Raw genomic sequence first — 26,881 nt, forward strand, 5'->3', positions numbered from 1 at the left:
TGTGCATGTGCGCCAGGGGCGTAACTAGACAATGCAGACAGCGCGGAAGATTCGTAGGCAAAGCCTAAAACCCTGCTTTCTAAAAATCTTCGAACATATGGATGTCAAAGGGTCGCTAGTTTAATGCGACAGTGATCAAGGATTATTTTTCTAACAACTTTCTGAGATACCTTATGCTATATATTCCCCTCAAAATGGCAAACCTGTCTCTGTCATGGTTTTCATAATTTTTAGGGGGAAATCGTCAGTAGCAATCTATAACACAATTATATGCTTATCGTACATACATTATAGAAACTATTAAAAAGCCGATTCAATTAAATGAATAATTTCTTATTTAATTTGTTATTTTTGTCATATACAGATATGCAATGATGATTGCTGGGTAATATGTATCTTGTTCGCCAATGTCAAGTCTCTATTTGATCATGTGACGAGACGATACGATATAGCTAGTTTAGGCGCAGAATCTGAACGTCAAGACCTACAAGCTGACTGAGCACAGCCAGAGGCACAGTACACTTGCCTAACGACGCCTTTCAAACATAAAACTGGTGATGCATGATTTGCTCTTTCTATGGACAGGATAGCCAGCCCATTCAGCCTCTCCTGCCCCATGCTGCTCAGGTAGGTCTTAATCAGTTTCAATTTGAAAAAGAATCACTCGGCTGTTGCCCTGTCACATGTAATGTCAGAAACAATAGCAGGGCAGTGCACCGAAGGTGGATGTTACGGAGTAAACTTTAACATGTCCAGGCCCAGGGGCCCGTGGTTTCTTAATCCGTCCATGGTGTTACCGACAGAGAACCTAAAATAATTAAGCCTTGCACATTGCGCTTTTTGTGGAAGACCGTCATGATTATTCCGAGGAGGTGAGAAATCCCTTTTTTCCCTCTTTTTTTGTGCTGGTGGCATTTATAAAGGAAGGATGGTTTCACTGCTCTGTGGATTAATACTTGTGGATATACTTTTGTTTAGACATTGAGATCACGCAGGAGTTTTGGGAATATTTTCCTGTGTTTTGGTTGTTTAACTGGAGCACAGTTTTGGTGTTTGGACTGTGATACTCTCTGGCCTACGGGCTCTTTATTTTTCCTCACTATCTTCTCTTCACTCACACATAAGCACTTTCTGTCCTGCATGGTTTTAATGAACCTTGATTTATTTTTGTCGACAAACTCTGAGCGTCTAGCCAAGATTTGTTACAATATAACTGAAAATAACCTGTGAGAGATCTTCTAACATATTCTTTATCGAAATTCGTATTGCTCATAGTGGGTGGTGGCCGCCACACCCCTTGTGCTGACTGCAATAGGCTTCACTGCAGGCGGGATAACTGCGGGATCCATAGCTTCCAGCATGATGTCCGAAAATAATAGCTGCATTCCAGGCAGTAGGCCTATACTCATTGTGACCGATTGTGCCCCGTAATCAGTTCCCATATACGGAGATGTTTAGAGCTCGATACTGGACATAAAACAGAGTATATACATTCTAAAAACAAAAGGTTCGATATTTAACCTTTTAGGGAGTGCTTGGTACATATATGGCACCCTCAAAATGTTAAATATAGAACCATTGCAGAGGGTTCAATTAAAATAACCCTTGGGGGTTCTTTTTTTTTTTTTTAAAGGGTTCTAAACAGCACCTTTTAAAAGGTTTATTCATTCTCCCAAACTTTGATCGATTTTTTTTTAACACTCAATCATCAATAATAATAATGAATGATAGTGAATAATACTGCAATAGTGATTATCAATAATTCTTGTATAACCATTTGGGAAAGAGCTGTAGGCTAAATGCAACTATTAGTTTAAATAAAATAACCAAATAACTTGATAGCAAACCTTTGTTTACATGCTGTTGTTAAAAGAAAGAGAGGAGAGGTGGATTCAAAAATGGACTGTATTTTTTTATTTAAAAACTCAACAGTAACAGTGATTAACTAATCTGGTTATATAATTTCAGAACAGGGATGGACACTTTTTTTTTAACTTTGTATTTTGGAAAGATAATGCTCTGAAAAGCTAAGGGTATGCTTGATCTGAAATATTGTGGCCTTTACACAATCATTAACTCTAAATGTATGGCAGAGAAATGTTTTCAATTAATGTAATGATGAAATGAATGTTTACTAATTGGTAATAAAATAAGTACTGTATTCTTGCATTTTTGTTGATTACAAACAAGGCTGACTTCAGTCAGTCAGTTATTTATTGCCACAAGCGGCACACTGCAACACACACGTGTATTTAATGGAGGCGACACAGGACACACACACACACACAAGCACACGCAGGCCTGAGGTCGCCATCCCGGACCGTCCTTCCTCCAGGACCCTCCAGGAGCAGTGGGCAGCTTCTCAGCGCCCGGGGACCAAGTGAACCGTCCGTCTCGGGCACGGACCGACAGGAGAATTTTCTGTTTTTGCATGTTTTTTCTGTTGGGGACCTTATTGGAGGAAACCCCTTGTGAACACGGGGAGAACATGCAAACTCCACACAGAAAGGCCCGGGAGATAGCCCACCTGAGCACTGAAGGTCTGGGGAGGACCTGCCCCCCAGAGCCAACAGCGCCCCATGCGGTAATCGAACCCATGACCTTCTTGCTGTGAGGCGGCAGTGCAAGCACCTGAGCCACTGTGCAGTTTTGTGTACATTCTGAGAAATACATTAGGACGTGGGATAATTGATCATCTATGTCCATATTTGTAGATAAAGAGGAAGCCACAAATTCATGCAGGTGTTGGGTGATGTCTTGAAGTCTGACAGTGAATGTATGAGTATGAGTGGTGTATCTGAAGTTATCGTTACCAATAACCTGAATATTTTTTTCCCCAGGCAATTCTTCTTTTTAGCCAAACAGAAATGGTACAAAACACGCCACATTTGTTTGACATGGACGTCGTTCAACAAGCACTGTCATAATATGTTCAAATAAGTTGACACTTTCAAGTGTACAAATGATCAATAGTGACTTGTATTTCGTAATGTCTCGTTATAACTTCCAGTGTTAATGTTTCAGTATTCCAGAAATATTTAGTAAAAGGCACTATGCATACATGATTATGTAACATGATTACAAGCAGAGCAATGATTGCATCTGAAGAAGATGTTCCTCCACAAATTTACAGTCGAAAAAAATTGCAAATTTGCAGTCCAGGAAGTTCCTGAAACTTGTGCCGATAAGATCTTTTTAACTTTTCACCTGCAGGCAATGAGACATGCCATTCTATTCCTCGTTTTATTTTGAGTCTACAATAACTAAAAAACACAACCAGCAATCAAGCATGAGTCTTTTTTATTTTATCTCAGTGTTCATTTTTACAAGGTTAATATTGACACAAATATATTTGTCACACAACAAAAATCTCTGATGCCACTAACACAGGTGTTCTTTTGAGATAGTAAACCTCTTAATAGAAAGAGCCCTATGGCTTCGTTCCCCCAGCAAAACAAAGCCATAAGACTCTACTTTAAGGAGGTTTACCACTTACCCTTTTAATTTACCAAGGTTTGACACTAAAACACTTATTTGGAATACCCCCCTCTGCATAATTTGCAAGTTTCCAAGGAATCAAACAGTAATACATTCATATTTAAACTTAATGTCTGAGGATCTAGTTAAGTTTTAGGCTGCAAGACTGTTAAATATAGGCTATTATAGTAGAAGCTATTAAAACAGTGTCCCTACTGCATTATCAGCTATTGCAATGTAGCCTATCCCATTTTCCAGTGTTCAGAGCCATCTAGCGCAGATGGTTTGCATCTTAGGTTATATGGAGAAGAGCGACACCTGGCGGTGAATGAAACGTAGCACCCACATTAACAGATTACAATTTTCACGGTAATGTGCGTTATTCCATGCGACTTTTCTCTGTGAAGTGGCTGACCAATATTATAATCACATGTGTGCTGCGGAAGTGAACTAATTAGGCTTGAGCGTCATAAACTAATCTTATTAGATTTTGACTGGACAGTAGCAAAACTTTAGATCTAGATCTACATCTTCTGATAACTGCTGTCCGCCACTCCCCCTCCCCCCGCACAGATATTCTGCCTATAACACTTAAATATGTGAAATTATCAGGGTGCATCGCTAGCTGCCACCACGCCCCATCCCCCTGCACAGATATTCTGCCTATAACAATAAATAAATATGTGCAGTTATTAGGGTAGATCACTAACTGCACACATATTCCGCCTGTAGCACTTGTCAGTGTAATTTCTTCGATATTTTTCACGATATTCAAGAGTAATCTGGAAAATGTGTTGAAATATCAAAGCGAATTTATAAAAATAAAAAAATTCAATGGTGAACTGATCAACATAGACTCATGTCGCGGACCCCCTACAATGCCTTCGTGGACCCCCGTTTGAAAACCCCTGCTCTAGTGGGTTTTAGGAAGAACAATTTACAAATTAAGATTTAGAAATATGGCACAACAATAAGCATATTGAAGACATCTGCTGAGATAGGTCAGTGTTTCCCCTACCATTATATTGTTGGTCTTTGTGGGATGTTTAATAAAGCTCATTTTCACGTTAACTCACTTGTGGAAATGAGGGTCACTTTGTGACTTTCGCAAACTACGAAGCAAGCACCCGCGTTTGTGGGTGAGAGCTATTTTGTGCACAAATAACGACGACGCGGGCAATTATGGAGAGAGATATGTCTCAAAAGTATTCGTAAATGCAAGTACCATGATCCACAAATGTTTCACGATTTACAAATGTGTTTTGCGATCCACAAAAACAAAATTCTTACTCGTGATTTGTAAGTTGGCATTTACATAAATGTGCTATGATTAGTACACATAGATGTCCATTCGTAAATATATCGTTTGTAATTTCTTAAAATACTTAACATTTCGTGTGTGCATTTCTCATGGTCTGTCATTTGTAAATCTACAATTCGCGTGTGAAGTGTTGAATCTGCATTTGTGGATCGCCCAGTACACGCGTGCAATCCTTCTTCCTATGACGTAATTTTGAGACATTCTTTTCAGTCTTTTGCGATCCACACACAAATAGCTTTCTGATCCACAAATACAAGCTGCCCCCCCCCCCCCCCCTTTCGACAGTGCCATCCTATCCAGTAGGTGGCAGTGTTGTCCTCTGCCTTGATGATTGTACGCCAGCGCGTTCAAGGATTTTGCCGCCGTTAGGGCGCTATGGGCTGAAACACACCAAACGCGTTTCTAAAAACGTATACGCTTCAAAATCGCCTTGGCAAAGTGCGGCGGGCAGAACAGCCGCAGGGGCACCAGGTTGTTTTGCCCAGCGCCTATGAAGCGGGGCTGCGTGCGCAAAATAGAGTTTATTTCTGACTCTAAAAATTAAACAAAATAAGTTCACTAAATCGGTTGTTTGGTGTGAATTTGACGATCTCAAAATCAAACAAATAGGAAACATTTGGGGGGCTAGATACACCACTGCTGTTACCAGGGACGTGCGTTCATAGGAGGCAGGGGAGGCAGAGCCTCACCTGTCATCTTGAAAAGTAAAACAATAATATTTCTCTACTAATCTGTGGTATAGGTGTAATTTCTGCATGATTCCAATCATTTCGAGCATTTTTATAATCAAAATCGCTGAATTCGCTGAATTTGCGCATGTCCTATTCAAATAGACGGGAGAAAACAAGGGACGTGCGGTCAGGTGAGGCACCATGTATTGTCTATTGGAGACAGGGGAGGCAGTGCCTCACCTAGGATTGCGCAATCGCTCCAAACTGGGTTTTGCGCATGCGTGCGCATGCGTAGAACCTTTGAGCTGAGCTCAAAACGCATTGAAAAATCATGTAGGTGAGGCACACAGTACCTCTGCCGCAATGAAGGGGGCGTCGAGAGCGCACCTGTCGGGGTTATGCTGGGGAACGTTCCTCTTCTTCTACACTTCTACTTGGCGGCGAAAATGGAAGATTTTATTACTAAGCTGAAGCAGTTCTCAAAACTGGACTTTCAGTCCAAACGTGAAATGATCAATGATGGGAGACCAATGCCGGAGCTCAAAGGTTTGCTTCAAATGACGGGACAGAAGATAATTAGCTTTCCCTGTCATCTCTTCTCAACGTGTGACAATGTCTGGACTGTAAATGAGACCGAAGAAGTTTGCCTGTCAGCGATAGGTCCACTATGCAAAATGACCATCACAATTTGTAGACTTTTAGATAGGTACTAGATGCAGTCAATGTCGACAACTTCGTGTATTTTCTATGATTAGTATGTATTGTGTTGGTTGTAAAGCAGTTTTGTCAATGGGCAGAAAGTTGATTGTATTTTTCACTTGACTACGAGGTTCATTATATATACTAGGGTTGTCACGATACCAAAATTATGACTTCGATACTATACCTGCCAAAATATCACGATACTCGATACTTACGATACGATACCTCAAATACGATACGATACCACAATTACGATACCACAATTACGATACGATACTGGAATATTTATCTATGATAGTAATAAATAAAACATCTGTAAGGTTCCCTTTTTTACCAGCTTGTTCCTGCCCAGCTTTTTGAACACTTAACAAATGGCATTCATATTAATATTAGCCTACAGCAAGATATTAATGAAAATTACATGGTGACATCATAGCATTGATTATACACGCCTATGTAGGTCTATTGTCCGTATCTGACTACATGACTATAGTTATTTCCATAAGTATGAAATACATAATTTTACAGATGTGTGTTTGAGGTGGAAAAAAACCTAAACCTATGTGGGTTGGGTACATTAAAGATGGACACATAATTAAAGGGCAATTTCTCCCCTTTATTTAAAAACAACAATGAAAAACATTTTTAATATTTACACACTTTACAAACTATTTACACACTAACTCAATAAATTAACTGCAATGTATTTTGTGATGGCCTTGTTAGCAACTGAACATGCTGTAACAAAAAATATTATAATAATCATGACCATAATGTGCATTGTCTTATTTTCTGGACAGTTCTTTTGCCAGTTGAAGGTTCTTTGCCAAAAAAAACAAGCATGTCAACATGCTCTTCACTGAGCCTGGAACGCCTAGGACTGCAGATAATGCCTGATGTGCTGAACACTCTTTCTGATGCACAGCTTGTGGCAGGGATGGACAAGTACTGTCTGGCAAAATGAGCAAGATTTGGCAGAGTGGCTGAGTGGATCTTCCACCAGGTCAAAGGATCTTCAGTGGCACTTATTTCCTTCATGTGTTTGTACTGCAAGAATTCACTTCTTAGTTGGTCAGCTGGTTGCAAGGGGTCACCGTCACTAGCCTCTTCTGACCCCTTCTTTTCAAATTTGATGGATGACAGCAGACTTTTTAGATCAGTTTTCCTTCTTTTTGTCCCTCCTTGACCTTCCTCTTGCTGCTGCTGCTCACCTGTTTGGACCTGCTCCACTGGCTGAACTGAGGCCTCATGACGTTTTTTAAAAAGATGTTCCTTCACTTCTTCCTCCATTGCAACAAAAGTGTCTTTGAACCTAGGATCCAGATATGTTGCTGTATTTAGTACAATGTTCAGCTGTGTGTCTTCATATCTGGTGGCCAAGTCTGATTGTAATTGGTCTTTCATGGCACCTGCAATGACGCGTTCTCCATCCCTCTTCTCCAGACAGGAAAATAGCTTCCATTTCAGAGGCAGCACAGAAGACAGTGTGGGTACCTTTTCTCCACTGAGTGCATCCGTTAGGTCACTTACCGGGTCAAGAACCTCTCGAACAGTCTCTATATTTGCCACATCCGAATCTTTTGGCATCAGATGCCACTTCTTTCGGTTTTCTGCCAAAACAGCACAGACAGCTTGTTGCTGTTGACAGAATCTATCCACCATTTCGAAGGTAGAATTCCACCGGGTGGGCTCATCGTGAATGAGCTTTTGAACAGGAACATTTAAGAGCGTCTGTTTCTCTTTCAGGCTCCTTTGCATCTTACTTGACCTGGAAAATGCAGACAAGGTTGTCCGAAGCCTGGACAAGCTTGTTTTAATGTTCTCCAGGCCTAAAGCCTTGCCCACTGCCAAATGCAGATTGTGTCCAAAACAGGGTATCCAAGTGAAATGTTCAAATGCCTTTTTGTTGTTGGAGGCATTGTCAGTGGTTATACCAGCCATATTGGACATGTTCAATCCCCATTTCTCACATACCATCTCCTCCAGCGCTTCACGGATAGAATCCGCTGTATGGTCTGAGTACAAAGGAGTACATCCTAAACACCAGGATTGCAGTTCCCAAGTTGGTGTTATGTACTGAATTGTGAGTGCCATGTACAGTGCCCTCCACAATTATTGGCACCCTTAGTGAATGTGACCAAAACAGGCTATGAAAAAGTATGTCTTTGCTGTTTAGCCTCTTGGTCTTTCACTCAAAATATTCACAAAAATCTTACCTTTTCATTGAAGTAAAATTATTGAAAGAATTTTTTTTTTTTGACATTAAATAAATATTATTCTCCAAAACAGGTGTGCCACAATTATTGGCACCCCTTAATTTAATGTTTTGAGCAGCCTCCCTTTGCCAAGATAACAGCTCTGAGTCTTCTCTTATAATGCGTGATGAGGTTGGTGAACACATGACACGGGATCTGAGACCATTCCTACATACAGTATCTCTCCAGATCCTTCAGATTCTGAGGTCAACGTTTGTAGACTCGGCTTCAGCTCATCCCACAGATTTTCTATGGGGTTTAGGTCGAGGGACTGTGATGGCCATGGAAAAACCTTCATTCTGCGGTTGGTGAACCATTTTTGTGTTGATTTTGAGGTCTGCTTCGGATCATTGATCTGCTGGAAGGTCCAACCACAGCCCATTTTAAGCTTACTGAAGGGGGCTGTTAGGTTTTCATTTAATATCTGCTGGTATCTAATGGAGTCCATGATACCATGTATCCTAACAAGTTGTCCAGGGCCTTTGGAAGAAAAACAGCCCCACAACATCAAAGATCCGCCACCATACTTCACATTGGGTATGGGGGTCTTTTCTGTATGGCTATCTTTCTGTCTACACCAAACCCACCTTTGATGTTTGTTGCCAAAAAGCTTTATTTTGGTCTCATCTTACCATATAACTCGGCCCCATTGAAAGTCTGACTTACATTTGGCAAATTGTAGGTGCTTTAATTTGTAGTTGATTGACAGCAGAGGCTTTTTTCTGGCAACCCTCCAAAACAACTTGTGGTGATGTAGGTGGTGTCTGATAGTAGTTCTGGAGACTTTCTGACCCCAGGACTCAACTAACCTCTGCAATTCTCCAGCTGTGATCCTTGGAGATTATTTTGCCAGTCGAACCATCCTCCTCACGGTGCGTGGGGTCAATTTACAGACAGGTCCTCTTCCAGGCTGATTCCATACATCTCCTGTCGCTTTAATATTCTTAACTATTGCCCTGATTGTGGAAATGGGTATTTCCAACTGTTTAGATATTTTCTTATATCCCTATATCCGGGTTTAAGCAGCTCAACAACTTTTGGTCGCACTTCGACACTGTGTTCTTTTGTCTTTCCCATCTTGATGAATGACCAAGGGTATTTGGCCTGTGTCACCTCATATTTATACCCGAGTGAAACAGGAAGTCATGGTTGACCACTTAAGAATTCCTAATCAAAGAGGTGAACTTAAAAATGTAAAACATGACTGGTAATATACTTCAGTTAGATTTTAATTATAAGATTTTTTAGGGGTGCCAATAATTGTGGCACACATGTTTTGGAGAAAAATATTTTATGTAATGTCAAAAAAGAAAATTCTTTCAATAATTTTACTTCAATGCAAAGGTGAGATTTTTGCGAATATTTTGAGTGAAAGACCAAGAGGATAAACAGCAAAGATATATTTTTTCATAGCCTGTTTTGGTCACATTCACTAAGGGTGCCAATAATTGTGGAGGGCACTGTATGCCTCAACTGCCCTGCTTGTCCAGAGATCAGTGGTGAGGGCAAAACAAGGCTGGCATTGGAGTTGTGCCTTAATAACCTGATTGGTCTCATTGTATATCTGTGGAATTTCAGTGTTCATGAAATAATTCCGCCCTGGCATATCGTACTTTCTGTCCAACGCTAGCACAAGATTCCTAAATCCAGTTTTTTCTACTGTATAGATTGGCACCTGATCAGTACAGATGAACTCAGCCACTGCTCTGTTTAATTTCTTTGCTTCTTTTGAGCCTCTCTCATATTTCCTCTGGCTTTCAAACAATGCTGGAAGGGAACTCTGTCTCTGTGTTGCTGCTGACTCTGCTGGCATCTGTTTGACTGTCTGTGGGATAAACAATGCTTCATTTACTTGCATATAGAGTTTGATATTCTCACATTCATATTTTATCTTAATTCATGGAATAATAATTTTTCCTTAACTAAAAATAAAAGAATTAGCTCAAGATCCACCCTCAGGCTCCACCAGCATGTAGCCTATTGCATCAAGTGTGAATTACTTTGTACACTTTTGTGTGCATTCTGACCTCATGATCATATAGGCCCACATAATTGAAATTGTAGGTTGTTTTGCATGTATAGCGTTTTCTTTCTAGAGTTTAATTTTGACAATGAACTGGACTACGTTCTTGCAGCCAAATTGACACTTGCTTGATGTTTGACTGTGTTAGGAAAGACAATAACATTGCAAAGAAGCCGACGCGAGAGCACTTAGCATCAGGGGGGAAAAAAAAAAACGTAATACTAGCGTCAATGTCCAAGCATGTTAGAAGAACAAGCTTGCTAACATCGCTAACGAGATGTCTTGCTAACGAGATGTCTTGCTAGCGGCTGTTTATGACCAACTAGCAAGTCAACAACTTTCCTAACACAGTCAAACATCAACCAACTGCAACACAAGACAAGGCAGACATCCTCTTTTACCGGGACATTTCCTCTTTTCGAGGACTAAATGCGTCCTGGTAAAAGAGGACTTCTGGTCACCCTAGCTAAACTAGGCTAAGGCTACTCGTGTTAGGCTGTATATGGGTGAGCTTGGGGTTGTTCATGTTTATAACCACATTTGCTAACCTGTCGTTCTTTGAACTCTTTGAAAAGTTCGGGGTGTCGGTCTGATAGATGCTTGGCCATGTTCGACGTGTTCCCTCCCTTTGCCTGAGTCGATTTGTAGCAAGTTCTACAGACGGGTCTGTTTGTGTCCATTGGTTTTCCTTCGGTGTCAGCTTCGTACCCGAAGTACTTCCAAATAACACTTCTTGCATCTTTTCTATCTACAAGCCGAGGACGGTCGGCAACAGCTCCTGAATATGAGGCCATGTCTCTCACTGTGATCGCTCGCTGTGAATGACGGCTGCCTGTTGCATGCGTGAGAGCTGGGTAGCCCCGCCCTGGCAGTCAATGCGTGCATGCAGCATGACAGGGAGCGGAACAGTGAGTGCGCTCTGATTGTGTGCTTTTTTAATGAAGTACCGGTACCAAAAATATGCAAAATCGTATCGTTTTAAACGTAAGGGTACCGCGGTACTTTTCTAGTACCGGTACACCGTGCAACACTAATATATACACACTGTGATTAGCTATAGTTCGCTGGGAACTTCCCATTCCTCACGTTCCGTTAGCTAGCGTTGGCTAGCTAACCGTGCTGCCATACTGAACCTGATGTATTTTATCATTTTATATTACTTGTGCCGATGCTGCGTATGCCAACTGTTGTTTACACCCCATGCAGCATGGTTTTAGATCAAATCACTCCACCGAGACTGCAACGGTCTATTTTATTGAAAGGGTCAAGTCCCTTATGGATAGAGGAGGAGTTGTGGGTGCAGTATTTCTAGATCTTCGGAAAGCGTTTGACACGGTCAACCACAACATACTTCAGTCTAAGTTTGATCAGTTTAACTTCTCTTCTTCTGCATCCAGCTGGTTCAAATCATACTTATCAACTCGAACTCAGTGTGTTAAAATAAACAATATATTATCCAACTTCCAAAATCTGTCTACAGGTGATCCCCAAGGTTCAATCCTGGGTCCACTTCTTTTCAGTCTTTATATTAACGATTTACCATCCGTATGCCAAGACTGTGAGGTTCTGATGTACGCTGACGACACTGTGATCTTTGGGTGGGCTAAGAATAATGTAGAGGTCGCTGCTAGGCTTACAAAGGTCATGGTTGATGTGTCTGACTGGTTAAACAAATGTTGTCTTCAGCTCAACAATTCCAAAACCGTTGCTATGTTTTTTTCTAAAACCAGCAAGTCTCACACTGAACCCGATGTGTTTATTTCTGATCAAAGAATCAAGATTGTGAAGGAATACAAATATCTTGATTGATATGTTAAAAAAATATGCAAAAATTTTAAATTCACCTTGGCCAACTTTAGGCATCTTAGAAATCACATGTCCACCGAGGCTGCTAAAATGTACATGTTCTCGCTGATTTTATCTCACATTAACTACTGCTTACCCACCTGGTCTACTGCCAACTCCACTACCCTTAAACCAGTCATGTCTCTTTACAAACAGGCTCTCAAAATACTTGACAAAAAACCTAAATCACACCATCACTGTTCAGTCCTCCATAAGTACAGACTTTTAAGTTGGGACAACCTGATCACATTTAAGAACTGCTGTTTAATGTTCAAAATCCGGTTTAACCTGGTTCCCCCACCACTATGCAGCCTAGTCACGTTTAGAACAGCAGCAACCAGTGCTACTCGAGGGGCAGCAAGAGGAGACTGTGATATTCCTTTAAAAAAAAGTGTATTTGGACAGTCGGTTTTCTCAGTTAGGTCAGCCCGGGAATGGAACCATCTCCCTCAGAACATTAGAGAATCAACCTCATTCAACTGTTTTAAAAGTAATCTCAAAACATGGTTGATAAATAACCAAAAATGTGATCACTAGTGGGTAAGCAGTAGAACTTGTATATTGGGATTGTATTTTATTCTATTGTATCTTATTTTTTTTAATTTTATTTATTGTCAATGTTATGTTTGATATACGTTAATGCCTTTTTTAGGTTGTATAGCCTTTTTCACTCTGGCAGGGGGACTGCCAATGGAAACTAGCCTTTTGGCTATAATTGGGTGCATTTACATTTTAATGTTCATGAATGTACACTGTCCCTCTTGATCAAATAAACAAATTGATTGATTGATTGATTGATTGTTTGTGTATGATACAGGTATGTTGCTCCAATAGCAAAATATGTGTGTTATATGTGTGTAATATAATATGTGCATGGTTGTTCGAATTGTTTGTGCACTAGTTTACTTTTATTTGATTAATGTGTTGTATAAAATGAGACAGAAGAAGTTTGCCTGTCAGCAATTCTGCCTATGCCAACTGTTGTTTGTGTATGATACAGGAATTAAAGAACAAAGCAATCGCAGTGTTCGTCAGTCCCGTTTGACCACCGTTAGTCGTATGACTATGTAAAAGTTTGGTTAACAAGTCAGTTGAGTATTGAGCAGTATAACTTATCACAATTAATAAAAAAAAAACGATCGTTTAAAAGTCCTGGTATTAGACAATAACTTGTATGTATACATGTCTATGTTTTAAACAACTAGAGACCGGAATGACGTAATCACGTCCGGTTTCTGTGCCTCACCAGCCACGAACCTCACCGCACGTCACTGGCTGTTACAGCTAAAGGAGAAATCGGTCAAATCGCTGGATGGAGGCTAGGTTTCCATTTGGGCGTATTATCGCCAGGCGGTATTCCGCCTAGGGGGCATTGTCAGAAAAATCATGTTTCTCTCTCAAGTAGCAAGTTCAGTTGCAGTGCAGTGCTAATATAGCAGATTAGCTTGTGAAGTCATGAAAATATGATAGCTGTTGCGGCTGTCACTCATGCTCTGATTCATTTACTTATCCATTAAATGTATTCCTTTATTCATTTGTTTTTCTCTGATTCATTTATATCAGCCAGTTAAATCACGATATCACACATATCAGAGGCAAAACGCACCGATGAGGCTACAGGTTACAAACCAGCTAGCTTCTACATTGATCTTCAATTAAAGTGTTAGCAGCAAGCTAACAATAATGGTCGAGAGCTTCAGTTAAGACCTACAATATTCTGTTTGCCCTGACAGTGTTCGTGTAGTATATAAACAACAAACCGAGTCGATGTAGACATATAAAAGTAGTGTAAACACCTGTATTCACCTTTATTCACATAAAATATGTCCCAGTAACAGAATCCCGAGACTCCGCCATCTTGCTTTGATTTTTTTGATTACTCCCGCCCCTTCTGCACAACGTCAGCTTCCAATTCTCACACACGCCAAACTGATTGGTTACCGCGTGGTCTGCATTTGCATAAAGTTAAAGAATCGTCAACTTTGAAAGGGAGGCGGAGGCGTTTCGTTGCTCGACAGACGGGCTATCGTCTCCATTCATTCCCAATGAGAGCGGGACGATTAACGCCCAAATGGAAACTAAGCTTTACGCCACACTTATAGAAACATAAACTGTAGATTTTTGTAGATGTCGACCTCATGCGAACAGCCCGCTGCTTAATAAGCAGTAGAACTTGTATATTGGGATTGTATTTTATTTTATTGTATCTTATTTTATTTTATTTTTTTGATTTATTGTCTATGTTATGTTTGATATACGTTAATGCCTTTTTTAAGGTTGTATAGCCTTTTTGACATAATTAAGTGACTTATTTTCAAGATTCATGAGATGCGCTTTGTTTTCTTTAGGATGTAAACCCCAGCAGTGCACCTGCAGACAAGAAAAAGGCAGATCTGCAGAAAATCACAAAGCTGGAGGAACGTGTCAGAAAGGCTGAAATGAAAAAACGGCAGAAAGCCCTTAAGAAGGCAGAAAAGCAAGCAAAGAAGCAAGAGAGAAGAAGGCAGAGAAGGAAGAGAAGAAGAGAGCAAAGAAAGAGGGAAAGAAAGCAGAGAACACAGATGATGAAGGCAAGGACAACATTCCAAAAGATCCTACTGGCCAGAATGTGTGCAGTAGGATGGACAAGAAATGTTGGTCTTCCACCCCACCTTGCACATGTGTGTTTTGCAACTTTGGCCACAAAAGCATGGCCCGGCGAAATAACCCTCTGACCAGGCAGTAAAAGAGGATCACATTATTATTATCATTATTGATATACGTTTTTTATAATATCACACTATTAATATATTAAATAAACATTTATCAGATAATTTTACAACATGGTGTATGTTGTTTCTGGGCTGTTTTGGCATGTTTTGTTGTTTTATAATGAAATGAGTTTAATAATGAAATGATTAAGTGAGTTTGTATACTTTTATACCATATTTATTTTAGAAATAAACTTTTTTATTATTCTCAAATATTTATGTTTTTTTTTATTTGCACATTTGTTATACGTTATGTGTATGGTTACTAACACTTCTTCCAGGAGACGGAATGCAGATCATAAGCTCTCTCTGTTCTTGACCAGCTGAACACACATGGCTCAATTAATAGAAAACCTTTATCATCAAAGAAAACACAGTAGAGAAAAACATGACACTGAAGGGGCATTAAGAGGAAGAACTGAGGTTCCCCTGCAGCATGGGGGGGCAAAATGATTTAAGATTCATAGCTTCCCTATTGCCTGCTTGGTACCTGCCTCTTGAACTCTGTGTATTGTGCATGGATGCAGAAGAGTTGTCAAGGCAAGCAAGCCACTTACCAAGCCATAAAGAGCATCACACTATTCGTCTATATTTTTAATGTATCAGTTTCAAATTTTCTAAACTCCAACCAAACTCTTTGACATTATTTGTCAAACTATCATCATGGGTTAGCATTTCATACATAATTACATTTACATCTTTATATTGCATATGGCACGCAATTATTTCATATATTTAATCCTAACCTTTTACACTGACTACAGCATATTATGGTTTTAGTTAGGTATTATCGGCATTCGATAAGATAGCCCTAAGAGATTTAAGAAGAAGTGGAACAATATTTTACATATTATATATGTTTGTGAGCCAAATTAATAGAATAATATTTGTCACCTATAAACTATATTATATTTGATGTTTTAGAAATAGGAAAAGTTGAAGAAGTGGATGTTCTAATTAGGGTCCGTTTTTTATTTTTCATTTAATGAGGTAAAATAAAAAAATTAAGAACATCTTTGTCAGCATTATTACAACAATTATTTATAGTGAACGGCCCCTGATGGCCCCTGTCCCTACAGTTGAGTATGTGCTCTGAGGGTATGACTGTAATGTCAGCAAGTCTGACTCTTTGGTGAGGGGGTCACGGGGAAATGGGCATTACCCTAGTGACTTGGATTTGAGATTGGGTGGGGTGGGGGCAGTCTCCCTACAGCACAGAGCTATTCAAATACAAGTACTAGAGTAACAGTAATACACTCAGTTTAGCCAAAGGTAGAGCAACAATGCCATTGAACTTAAATGCCACTTCAACAGCCACTCCCACACAAATACATCCTTTTCTTGATACTATGGTCATCACATCATCATATCACTTTCATCTCATAGCAGGTTGTGTTCTTATGTGTTCAGTAAAACCTTGCCCATTGCCAGAACTCTGATTATACAGCTAATTCCTTGCTGTGTTAGTTCAGTTCTTTCATAACCCATATTCATGTCCTTTCTGAATGAAGGGGATTGGTTGAAAACCGATCACATGGTGTGTGGAACTGTAATGGAGGACGTAGAGCATCCATGGGCTCCTCTCCTCCGTCTCACCGAGCACCGAGTGTGTGCCCTGTCATTCTTCTGCACACTGCTGTTGCTGGGCAACCATTCAATGGGAAAATGTCTCGGCTGAAAATTTCCCTGCATCAGCTTTGTCACCCTGTGTGTGTATGTGCATAGGTACGTATGAAGTGTGTGTGTGTGTGTGTGTGTGTGTGTGTGTGCATGCGCATGAGAATGTGAGTTGCTCTATGTGCGTGCACACGTGTGCGTGTGTGTGTGTATGTGTTTATACATTCATGAATGTGTGTATGTCTCTATGTGTGTGATATTCTGTCTGTGTGCATGACTGAGTGTGTGTGTGTGTGTGTGTGTGTGTGTGTGTGCATATGCGGGTTATGTTTTTGTGTGAGAGTACACGTGAGAGGGAGGCAGGGCTACCACGTGACCCAGGAAGAACAGCCTCTGTAGCTTTAGGCTCTGAGGCTGAACTCTGCTGCTGCAGGCTTGATCATCTGGGATAAGGAGATTCACCTCCGCTGCAGCTCAAGCTGGGTGTCCAAGCCCCTAACCCAAAAAGGGGCTCTGTCTGTTCGTACAGACCTGATTAAATGCAGCTAAGGAGGAGTACTAAATCTCTAAGCCTACCCTGGCATTCCCAATCTGATCTCCTCTTCCTCCAGCCTGCTCTCTCTTTCTCAGTCTTTATCTCCTGTTTGCCCCTCTTTCAATTTTCATCTCTCTCTCTCTCTCTCTCTCTCTCTCTCTCTCTCTCTCTCTGTCATTGTCCGTGATGTAGCTGAACCGGGGCTGAAAGAGTCAGCTGCTCTATGATTTTTCTGTCTCTCCCTGAAGGGGATTTCTTTCTCTTTTTTCCCCGCTCCTTCTCTCGCTCTCGCTCTCTCTCATTCTGAGATGTGCAGATGAGCTGTTAGCTGAAGCGGAAGAAGAGCAAAGCAGCAGTAGCAGCAGCAGCAGTAGCAGTAGCAGTGACAGTGGCACAGAAAACGGGGCTGTCGCCACCAATTTAACCCGAGGGATTCTGTGCTTTCGTCCCACTATACGCAGAGCTGAGGAGTACAGTCACTGAAGAGGCACGGGCATCGTGCATCCACCATGCCAGCGTCCTGTGCCAGCGTGCCAGCACCAATGAAGCGGAGTGTTTGCTCCCCGGATCTCTCCATCATAAAGGATGAGATAGAAGAGGGGATTGCCGAGAAAGAGAGGCGGAGGAGAGGTGAGTGGCCTTGTGGCTGTTTTATGTGTTATTTCTGCAGGATTGGTGCTGTAGTCTCTATGACCACAACTGACAAAGCCTCTCCCCTGAGGTCCCGCATCAGATGACATATTTGGCACTTCATTCCCTACAGGGATGTCCCCTCTATTGTTGACAGCAGATGGTGCGCAGGAATGTCCATATATCGCATTTACCAAAACTGTCTGCTATAGATATTGCTATAGTGGTGACACTGTTGGAGTAAATGTCTCATCTTCACCTTAATGGCAGTGTGTTCAGGTGGGCTTTCTCCACCATTTTGTGCCTGAGAAATGAGTTACTGGATTCAGTGGACATGCATTGCCTTGATCAAAGGTGTTGCCTGGACGTGTGACGCTGTTGATAGACGCTCCTTCTCATGTTGTTTGTTGCCATTTGATTGTGATCTCAATGAGGACAGCAGTCAGGCGCTGGGCAGGCTGTTCTTTGCAGCAAACGTTCGAGAACACAAGTGCCCTCTCTGTTCTCTCACCCCCTGGGGGGTCTGTAAGTTAGAGGGATGCATCAGCTTGGGTCACAAGCTGTGTTTGGAGTGTGTCTGCTGCTTTGTGGTTCAAGATAGGGTCGTTAATTGTAGGCTACTCTTCCAGGAATGAATGGCTTGCGGAAAATCAGAGCATTTAATGACCACGTGTTGTGGAAATCTTGTGTTATGATTTCAACGAGGGGACTGGTTGATTGATGTTAATAGATAGATAGGATTCAATTGGACTGAATTAGTTTGTCCACATTTAGGTAAACAAATGTCATTATATGAAGGACTATTGGCAAATGCTGTTTCATTGTTGTGTTATTTATACAGCATTAGTTGTTTTTCATATAAATCACATATAAGGCCTAAAAGGTAATGATATGGTTATTGTTATTGTCCTGAAATTGAATGCAGAATGAATTGCTCCAGTATCTCAGTACAACCCATTGAGATCCATGCAGAGGCATTGGGCCTCATTCTCGAACGCAGTTAAGAAGAATTTAAGAGGAATTTAAGAGGAATTTAAGAGGAATTGGATTTAGGACAACATTCGGCATTCATGAAAGTTTTCTCATCTGGGATTTGCTCTGAACTTCAGAAGACTTTCCGAACTCGAAATAGCAGTCGTAACTCGGCCAGAGTTTTCTCAAATGCGATTCCTTAAAAAACCACAAGATGGCCCCGTTGGCCATCTTGTGGTTTTTTGAGGAATCGCATTTAAGAAAACTCTCCGTGTTAATGAATTTGTGAGAAATCGTTGGTGATTGCGTTCACATCAACTCTACAGATCCTCGGATTAAAGTATCATTAACAATTACGTTTCACATGTAGGCCTATAGTCATGATTCTACGAGGCACCGTGGTGTCATAAAATAAATAAAAGGACTACACCGGAATGCTGCGCTCGTCTAGTGAGCGTCGTTTGGCACTGCCGTCTGTGCAAGTACGGCAATCCAGAATTTTCAAGTAGTTCCACGTTGGTGGAACGAACTGCCTAGCACTACCAGAGCAGGCGCGTCCCTCTCTACCTTTAAGAAGCTTTTGAAGACCCAACTCTTCAGAGAGCACCTCCCTTCCTAACTGGCACTTCCACTAGTGCTTAACTTGCACTTATAGCAGTTACATTCCTGCACTTCGTTTTTATTTCCTATTTCGTTTTTCTATTTCTTATGTAAAGTAGTATTTATTGTTACACTAGGTCTCTATTGCTCGTAGCTTGACTGTTCTATCCCTTGTACGTCGCTTTGGACAAAAGTGTCTGCTAAATGACTAAATGTAATGTACACGAAACCGCTTTGACATGACTCGTTTACGAGTTGCTTTCGTGTAGATTCGGTCGATTCCGACTGCACACGTCACTACGGTTGCGTGCCCTTATAAGGAGCTGGCAGGGCGTGTATGTATGCAAATTCAGGAGCACGAGAACGCGCTTTCAATTTAAGAAAACTCTTCCGGGGGAGCACAGCCCAGAAAACTTCTGCTGCGTAGGACCGCATTTTCAAGCGTGCATGAATTTGGCGGATGTCTTTTGCTTACGTTGTTTTTCCGAAGCCCGTAAGAAACATTTCAGAAGAAACTTCAGAAAATGTTCGAGAATGAGGGCCATTGTGCCTAAACAGCTTTTAAAGTCAGGTTTCTTTGTTCATTCATTTGTTTCTGTAAGACCTTTGTGAAAATGCATATAGACCTTCACACATTTCAGGATCTGGGATGGATCCAAAGCCAAATCCAGCAAAAAAGAGAGTTGGACAACCACACATTCAGAACAAGACCAGAGACACAGCAGGTATAAAGGACTTTTCTTTGTCAGTCACACATGCATCACTTGCACCATTGAATCAAACCATAAGAAACTGGCCTAATGCAATGATCCTCTGTAGAAAGATACACTTGACATGATTTGTTTAAGGAAGCCAATCATGTCGCACATAGCTGAGAAATGGGTGACTGTGAACTCTCTTCCACCTCTCTTTGTAGAGCATGGTCTGAAGGTCGACGAGAGGCTGCGTCTGGCCCGAGAGCGGCGAGAGCAGCAGCAGAAGGTGCTCGGTAAGACCGACACGGAATTCAGAGTCCAAGGGGGCCAGCCTTTAGTTCTGCACCTAAACATCTAAAGCATAATGGGGCTGTGAGGGCCATTCATTTGTTCTGATTCATCTCTCCAGCCTCACGCGAGCAGGGCTGGCTGGCCAAGGAGGAACGCGCCAAACGTCACTACGAGAAGCACCTGGAGGAGCGCCGGCAAAAGCTGGAGGAGCAGAGGAGTAAGGAGGAGAGGAGGAGGGTGGCTGTGGAGGAGAAGAGGAGGCAGAGGCTTCACAAGGAGAAGGTGAAATGTCAGAGATCCTACAGGGTTTGCAGATTTTGTCCTCAGGAAGGATGTGGGTTTTAGCTGAGCCTTTGTTGGAGAGACAGATGAGGTGAATGGCAGGATGAATGGTCTGAGGAGGACACGGCACTATCCTCCAATATGAAGTACTTTGGATGTAAATTGCCGTTTGAAAGGCAATAGGTGTTTTGACTGTGGTTGGTGTCCCCTGTCCATGCAGGAGCGCTACGAACAGGTGGTGAAGAGAACCATGGAGAGAAGTCAGAATGCCAAACAAAAGCTCAGCCTGCTCTCCAGACGGGCAAAGGCCAATACCAACAAGGGTAAAAACAGGACCAATGGCACTCTAATGGGACACGAATACACACATGAGCACAGTGGTGCTGGGTTTCTGTGTTGATACACTCTCATTCATACGCACACGCACACACACACACACACACACACACACACACACACACACACACACACACACACACACACACACCCTCATCGTACACACACACATATACGCACATTTTGTCATTTACCTCAACTAACCCTGACCCTGCAGGTCTTTGCTATCTCTGACTAAACCAAACTGATACAATAATTGATACAGTTTCTTTCCCTTTCCCCCTCTGCTCCCAACACTGACTCTGTGGGTGAGCGCTCTGGGCTAATGGGTCTGTGCTCTGCTCTGCTCTGTGCATGCTGCTCTCTGTGTTAGCTCCCCGCTACCGCCTGACTGAGTGGGAGAAGGACCTGGTCAGGCGCCTGCAGACCCCCACCATTGCCCACCTGGCGCGCAGCAGGAGTGTGGGGGCGCCTGAAGCAGACGCAGGTACCAGTCATGCCCCTTAGTCGTCCTTGTGCCACCTGTCCCTCCTCTGTTAAGCCCTCAGTTTCCCCATCCATCCCACTACCTGACCATTGTGTACAGGAGTTATTTTGATATATACAGCTACCAACTGTGCAGAGTGTAGATGATAAACAGCAGCTAATAGCTGGCTTATTTCTAACCGAGGGCTGTTCTCTCTCCCTGCTTTTTCCTTTCATTGTGATCTTCATTTCATCTGCATCTGTTCTTTAACTCCCAACAACATGCATGTATACCCCACAATGTACACACACTGCCTTCTCTCATGAACTCACAAACACACACACATACAACACTCCTTTACTTCTAAATGAACTGATACACACCCATTTATGCATACACATCTGCCCAACAATGAAAACATTCAGTCTTTCATTGTTGTCGTCGTTCAGCCTCATGCCACCAGGTGCGTTCCAGCTCTGCCCACAAGGTGGAGTCTTCTAATGTCACCACCCGCCCCAAGACACCAGCAGTTAAATCCAACCTCGGTCACACTCATCATAAAACCACAAAGGCAGAACAGGTGAGCATACCCCCCCCCCCCCCCCCCCCCTCTCTGATTCTCTCTGAGGTTGCTTTGTTCGGCTGATTTAGACATTGCTGTGCGGTCGCTTTAAATCCTCTCTCTACGCACCTTAGTATCTCTCGTAGTCACATGAAATGCTTTTCTCTGACAGTATAAACAGAAATCAGTGAGTACAGCTGAGAAGAGAATTTCCCAGAAGAATCAGAAGAGTCAGATGAAGGCTGTCCCTGAGAAAGTGAGACCCAGCCCACCTCCCGACCCCCCTCCTGAGAGGTACAAACATCACGTGTCTGAGATCATATACGAGGACAAACACAAATAAGACCAAACCTTTGTTATACAAACACTTGTGTGCCCCAGCTGAGTTTTATTCCTGTGACCATGGCACATAAAACATCAGCTCAGAAGATGTGTTTTATTCCTGCGTCATCCAAGTGACCTGTTTGGTGTTTCATGACAGAAAGAGAATATATGTCTCCACTTCGGACACAGAATATGCTCTCTCTCTAATGTGGCTGTGTATTGATTGGTAGGCCTGTTTTCCGAGCGGTGAGCAGACGCCCTGCACCACAGCTGGAGGGGTTTCTTCCACCACTTCCAGAGGAGGAGCCAGACCCTGGACTCTACTGCAACACGCCCTCACAGAATGGGGTAACTGTTGGTGGAGCCACTGATGTCCAGAGCCACACGGATGAGATGACTGTGGATGGAGGCCCTCAGCGGATGGAGGAAGGCAACTTAGACACGCCACCGCCTAGCCCAAATCTGTGCCCAGTAGCCACAGTCCAACTCAATATTGGTAGTCAAAACGGTACATTTTGGTCGTGGAATTTTTGTCTGTCTAGTAAAAGCTGTCTTATCTATTTTTCTGCCTGTGCTTATCTTGCTCCAAAAATCTTGCCTCAAAAACATGAATCTTGCCCCCAAAAATAGGAATGTTTTATTTATTTTTAGTTTAATGTAGTCTCTCTTTTCCTCTTCCAGCCCAGCCTCCTCCAGCATCCTCGTCCAGCTGCAGCAGGTCCTCAGCGGGCACTAGTGACCCAGAGGAGGCCTCTCGGATGCTAGCAGAAAAGCGCAGACAGGCCCGCCAACAGAGGGAGGAGAAGAGGAGGGAAGAGTTTGAGAGGTGAGCAGGAACAAAGGATGGACAGTCAAAGGAAGAGGGTTGAGATAAGGCAGCGATGTACTGGCATCTTAAGTTGAGACACTCTTGGTTTGGCTTTTGATTGCATCAAAAATGGTATCGCTCTGTGTGTGTGTGTGTGTGTGTATTTGTGGGTGATTTTGTGTTCGTGCCCATAGGCAGGCACTGGAAGAGTTGGCACGAAGGCAGGCAGAGGAGAATGCCCGCCTGGAGGCTGAAACTCACCAGCGATTGGAGGAGGACAGAAAGAGGGAGGAGGAGGAGCAGAAACAGATGGAGGACAAGAAAAGGAGGGAGGAGGAGCAAAAACAGATTGAGGAGGAAAACACTCGCAGGCTGAAGAGACAAGTACGTAAATGACAAAGCAAAACTGGTCAGACTTACTGTAGAGGTGACATTTTCAAAATGGTTTCAAACATAATTTTTCAAATGATAAAGCTTTGTGAATTGCTGCTGTGAAATGTTTTTAACTTATTATATCCGATTATACAACTAATCAAATAGAAATTCTGGAACCAAAGTGTAATCCACTAACACAAATAACATTAAGCATGTAACACTTAACATGCAACACGTCATGCTAATTAATACATCTGGTAGTGATTGTTAATTCATCCTTATTGCAATGTGTTGCCCAAATGTTTAGCATAGCTGTCCGTCAAGTCATATTTCTGGTTTCAATGCATGTTTCATCTCAGACATTATGCATGGCATGCTTTAATCTTGTTCATTGTAAAAGTGCAGTGTCAGGAAGCACTGATACAGACAGACACGCACACACACACACACACACACACACACACACACAAACACACACACACACACACACACACACACACACACACACACACAAACACACACACACACACAGACCCACACAAACACACACACACACACGCACACACACACACACACACGCACGCACACACACACACACACACACACACGCACACACACACACACACACACACAGAGAGAGGGGGGAGGCATACAGTGAGGCTATCCTTTTTTGATTCTGTCTCAGAGGGAGGAAGAGGAGGCTCGCCATAAGGAGCTGGAGCTGAGGCAACAACGAGAAAAGCACTTCCAGAAGGAAGAGGAACAGCGTCAGGAGAGGAAGAAGGTACGACCATATATGGGCTTTCAGGGGAGGCAGAGGGAGGGGTTCAGTGGATATACATACTTAATCATCCTTGTAAGAGACTTTCCCTCAGGGTAAGGATTCTAAAATCAGGACAAGAAGCAGAGCCTTTACTTTCAGTTAGTTCAAGGCATGGGTCATGACAGCCAAGGGTGTAGGAGACCCTAGTATTCTTCATTCCCTCTAATACACTGAATACTTAGCCTGACGATGTCATACTCATAATTCTAGTCAGAATATGAGTCTGATATCCCTCCATTGGGCTGTGATTATGGGGCGTGTTTCAACCGAACCAGAAGAAAAAATGCCTCTTCGCTCAATTGGTTACCTACAACCAATCAGAACAACGTAGTATGTGACCAGGGGCAGCTGATACATTACACTTTTACCGGATCCCGTAGGAAGGAAGGCAAAAACATCTTTTCGATTGACAAATGCCTTAATCACGTTTCTCTGTTCCTCTTTCAAAATGAATGCACTGTCAATGTCTAAATGGACTCGAATCTATACATTTCAGCTCTCCAGCGGCAGCCATGTTTGTTGAAAACGAATTCAACTCGTGTGTTGGTGACGTGGTTGGTTACGTTACTGTTGATCATCTGTCCATCACCGTATAAAGCCCGCCTTAACAATTTGATTGGTACGGCCGATATCGAGCCGCAGATAATTTCTCTTCAATGGAGTAATGCCAGACCGAACTTCCCAACCAAAACATTTGTGGGCGGGGCTAAGTTCGGTCTGGTATCCAGGCTACTGAATACTAAGAGACATTAATAGAATGTATATTTCTGGGGTCATTTTATTGTTTGTTGCAATATTTTAGTAATCAAACAAGTAAACAAGACCTTGTCACTAAAATGATCAGTATCTCAGTAGCATTTGTTTTAAATAGTTCAAAGTCTAAGGGTGGAATATTTTTTTAAGTTTTAAAGTAAAGCTCCTTTCTTTCTTTTTTCCTCAGCGTCTGGAGGAGATCATGAAGAGAACAAGGAAGGCAGACTCTGCTGAGGGGGTAAAGGCATTTCTAGGAAGTCTGCTTGAAACAGATCAAAGCATTTATATTCCATTCTATTTTATAACACAAAGCTCTGGGAAGTGTCCTTCTTCTTTCGTAAGGTGTTAGTTTTGGGTTGTGCATGTTGCATAAGACAAATAGTGTATCAGCAGGTGTTCGAGATGCAATTCTTCAAACTGTTCTGTACTGCATAGAAACCTGCACCAGCCAGCAGTACTGTGACAGAACCGCCGCCTAAAGAGAACACAGAGCCCGTGGGGAAGCACAGAGAGGACGTCATCCTACTGTCCGGCCCGAGCCAGGCCAACAAACTGGACCTAGATCCAAGGGAGGACGTGGTTCCGTCTGTGACCTTCAAAGAACGGCGTTCCCTGCGCACCCTCACAGGCCTGGACCACATACAGTCTCAGCAGAGAGCGGGTGAGTTTCACTCACATTCAATGATTGGCAAAACCACCACAATATTTACCCTAATGTAATGGTGCTTTGCTATCCATGTGAAGTTCACTTCCAGGGTCAAAGAACTGGACCACAAGTCAAAGAAAATGTGATATTATGAAAGATGTTCTCTCTGACTAATTCGCCATGTCAGGCATTACAGATTAATTGTCCCATTTTCTGTCTCAGTTGTGGTGTTAAACTTCTTTCTTCTTTTTCTTGGAGTTAATGTTTTTGTCCCATCCTTTCAACAGAGGTCATCTGAGCACTATACACCTGGACTAGAAGAGGTCTAAGCGATCCTTTCACATTTTATTCCACCAAGGATATTTGTAAGACCTGCACTTGAAGAAAGCACTTAAGAGATATTTCCCCAATATCACTTGACAGACCTTCTGGTCAGCTTTAGACCCTCTTGGTGGACATAACTGCCAATCACAATCTTTTACATAGAGGCCTAGATGATAGACTGCTATAAGATTTCCTTTTTATATTTCACATTTTATTAGAATTCTATTATATGCTTGAAACTGTTGCAATGCTGCTAATTCTGCCTTATCAGAACTAGAAATTTTCCGTTATCTTCTTCTTCAGTGCTGGCTTAAGCTTTATCCATAAACTCACTCCCTTTAGGTGAGACTCCTATCACGTGTTGCTGCTAATTCATCTCAGTTCCCAGTGTGAGATCTCCCCATTCTATCACCAAATAGTTTCTATGTCACTGACTGTTGTACTTGATAAGTAGGAAAGTTATTGGCAGTCCCTTAAGCAAACACTGAGCTACCTTCCCAACTACATGTGCCGTGAGTTTAGTTTATGCAATAAAAAAACAGTGTAATGATATTGATATTGATATGATGATGACAAGGTATGTATACTGTTATGGAAAAATCTTTTATGAAACACAATAAAAACTCCTCAAAACTGAAAAGCTGTCTATCGTTCAGTAGTCCTTCTACAATGTGTGTGTGTTTGTGTGTGTGACTATGTGGTGGCGAAAACAAAACGGTCATAGGGACCCATGGAAAAGGAGTGTGAAGACGTGATGTAGAATAGGCTGACCTAGTGAGTTCATGTAGCAACCTAATA

General features: G+C 42.1%; 1 protein-coding gene across 5 annotated transcripts; it reads left to right on the forward strand.

Moving 5' to 3' along the window:
* Positions 1-16,582: 16,582 nt before the first annotated feature.
* LOC105909427 (ensconsin) lies at positions 16,583-26,723 on the forward strand. Of its 5 annotated transcripts, XM_031581021.1 has the most exons (16): positions 16,583-16,769; positions 17,658-17,826; positions 20,040-20,123; positions 20,315-20,386; positions 20,503-20,666; positions 20,887-20,989; positions 21,376-21,489; positions 21,894-22,048; positions 22,203-22,324; positions 22,585-22,862; positions 23,036-23,180; positions 23,357-23,546; positions 24,223-24,321; positions 25,301-25,351; positions 25,549-25,774; positions 26,047-26,723. In XM_031581021.1, the coding sequence occupies exons 2-16, from the start codon at positions 17,706-17,708 to the stop codon at positions 26,055-26,057; spliced, it is 1,935 nt and encodes a 644-aa protein (XP_031436881.1). In that variant the 5' UTR covers positions 16,583-16,769; positions 17,658-17,705; the 3' UTR covers positions 26,058-26,723. The 5 variants fall into 5 exon arrangements, with proteins under 5 accessions (XP_031436881.1, XP_031436880.1, XP_031436882.1 ...); XM_031581020.1 differs by lacking the exon at positions 16,583-16,769 and having other exon boundaries at positions 17,102-17,826; XM_031581022.1 differs by lacking the exon at positions 16,583-16,769 and having other exon boundaries at positions 17,102-17,826; positions 22,585-22,850.
* Positions 26,724-26,881: the final 158 nt, after the last annotated feature.

This window comes from Clupea harengus, chromosome 14, assembly GCF_900700415.2.
Source record: "Clupea harengus chromosome 14, Ch_v2.0.2, whole genome shotgun sequence".
Taxonomy (NCBI): domain Eukaryota; kingdom Metazoa; phylum Chordata; class Actinopteri; order Clupeiformes; family Clupeidae; genus Clupea; species Clupea harengus.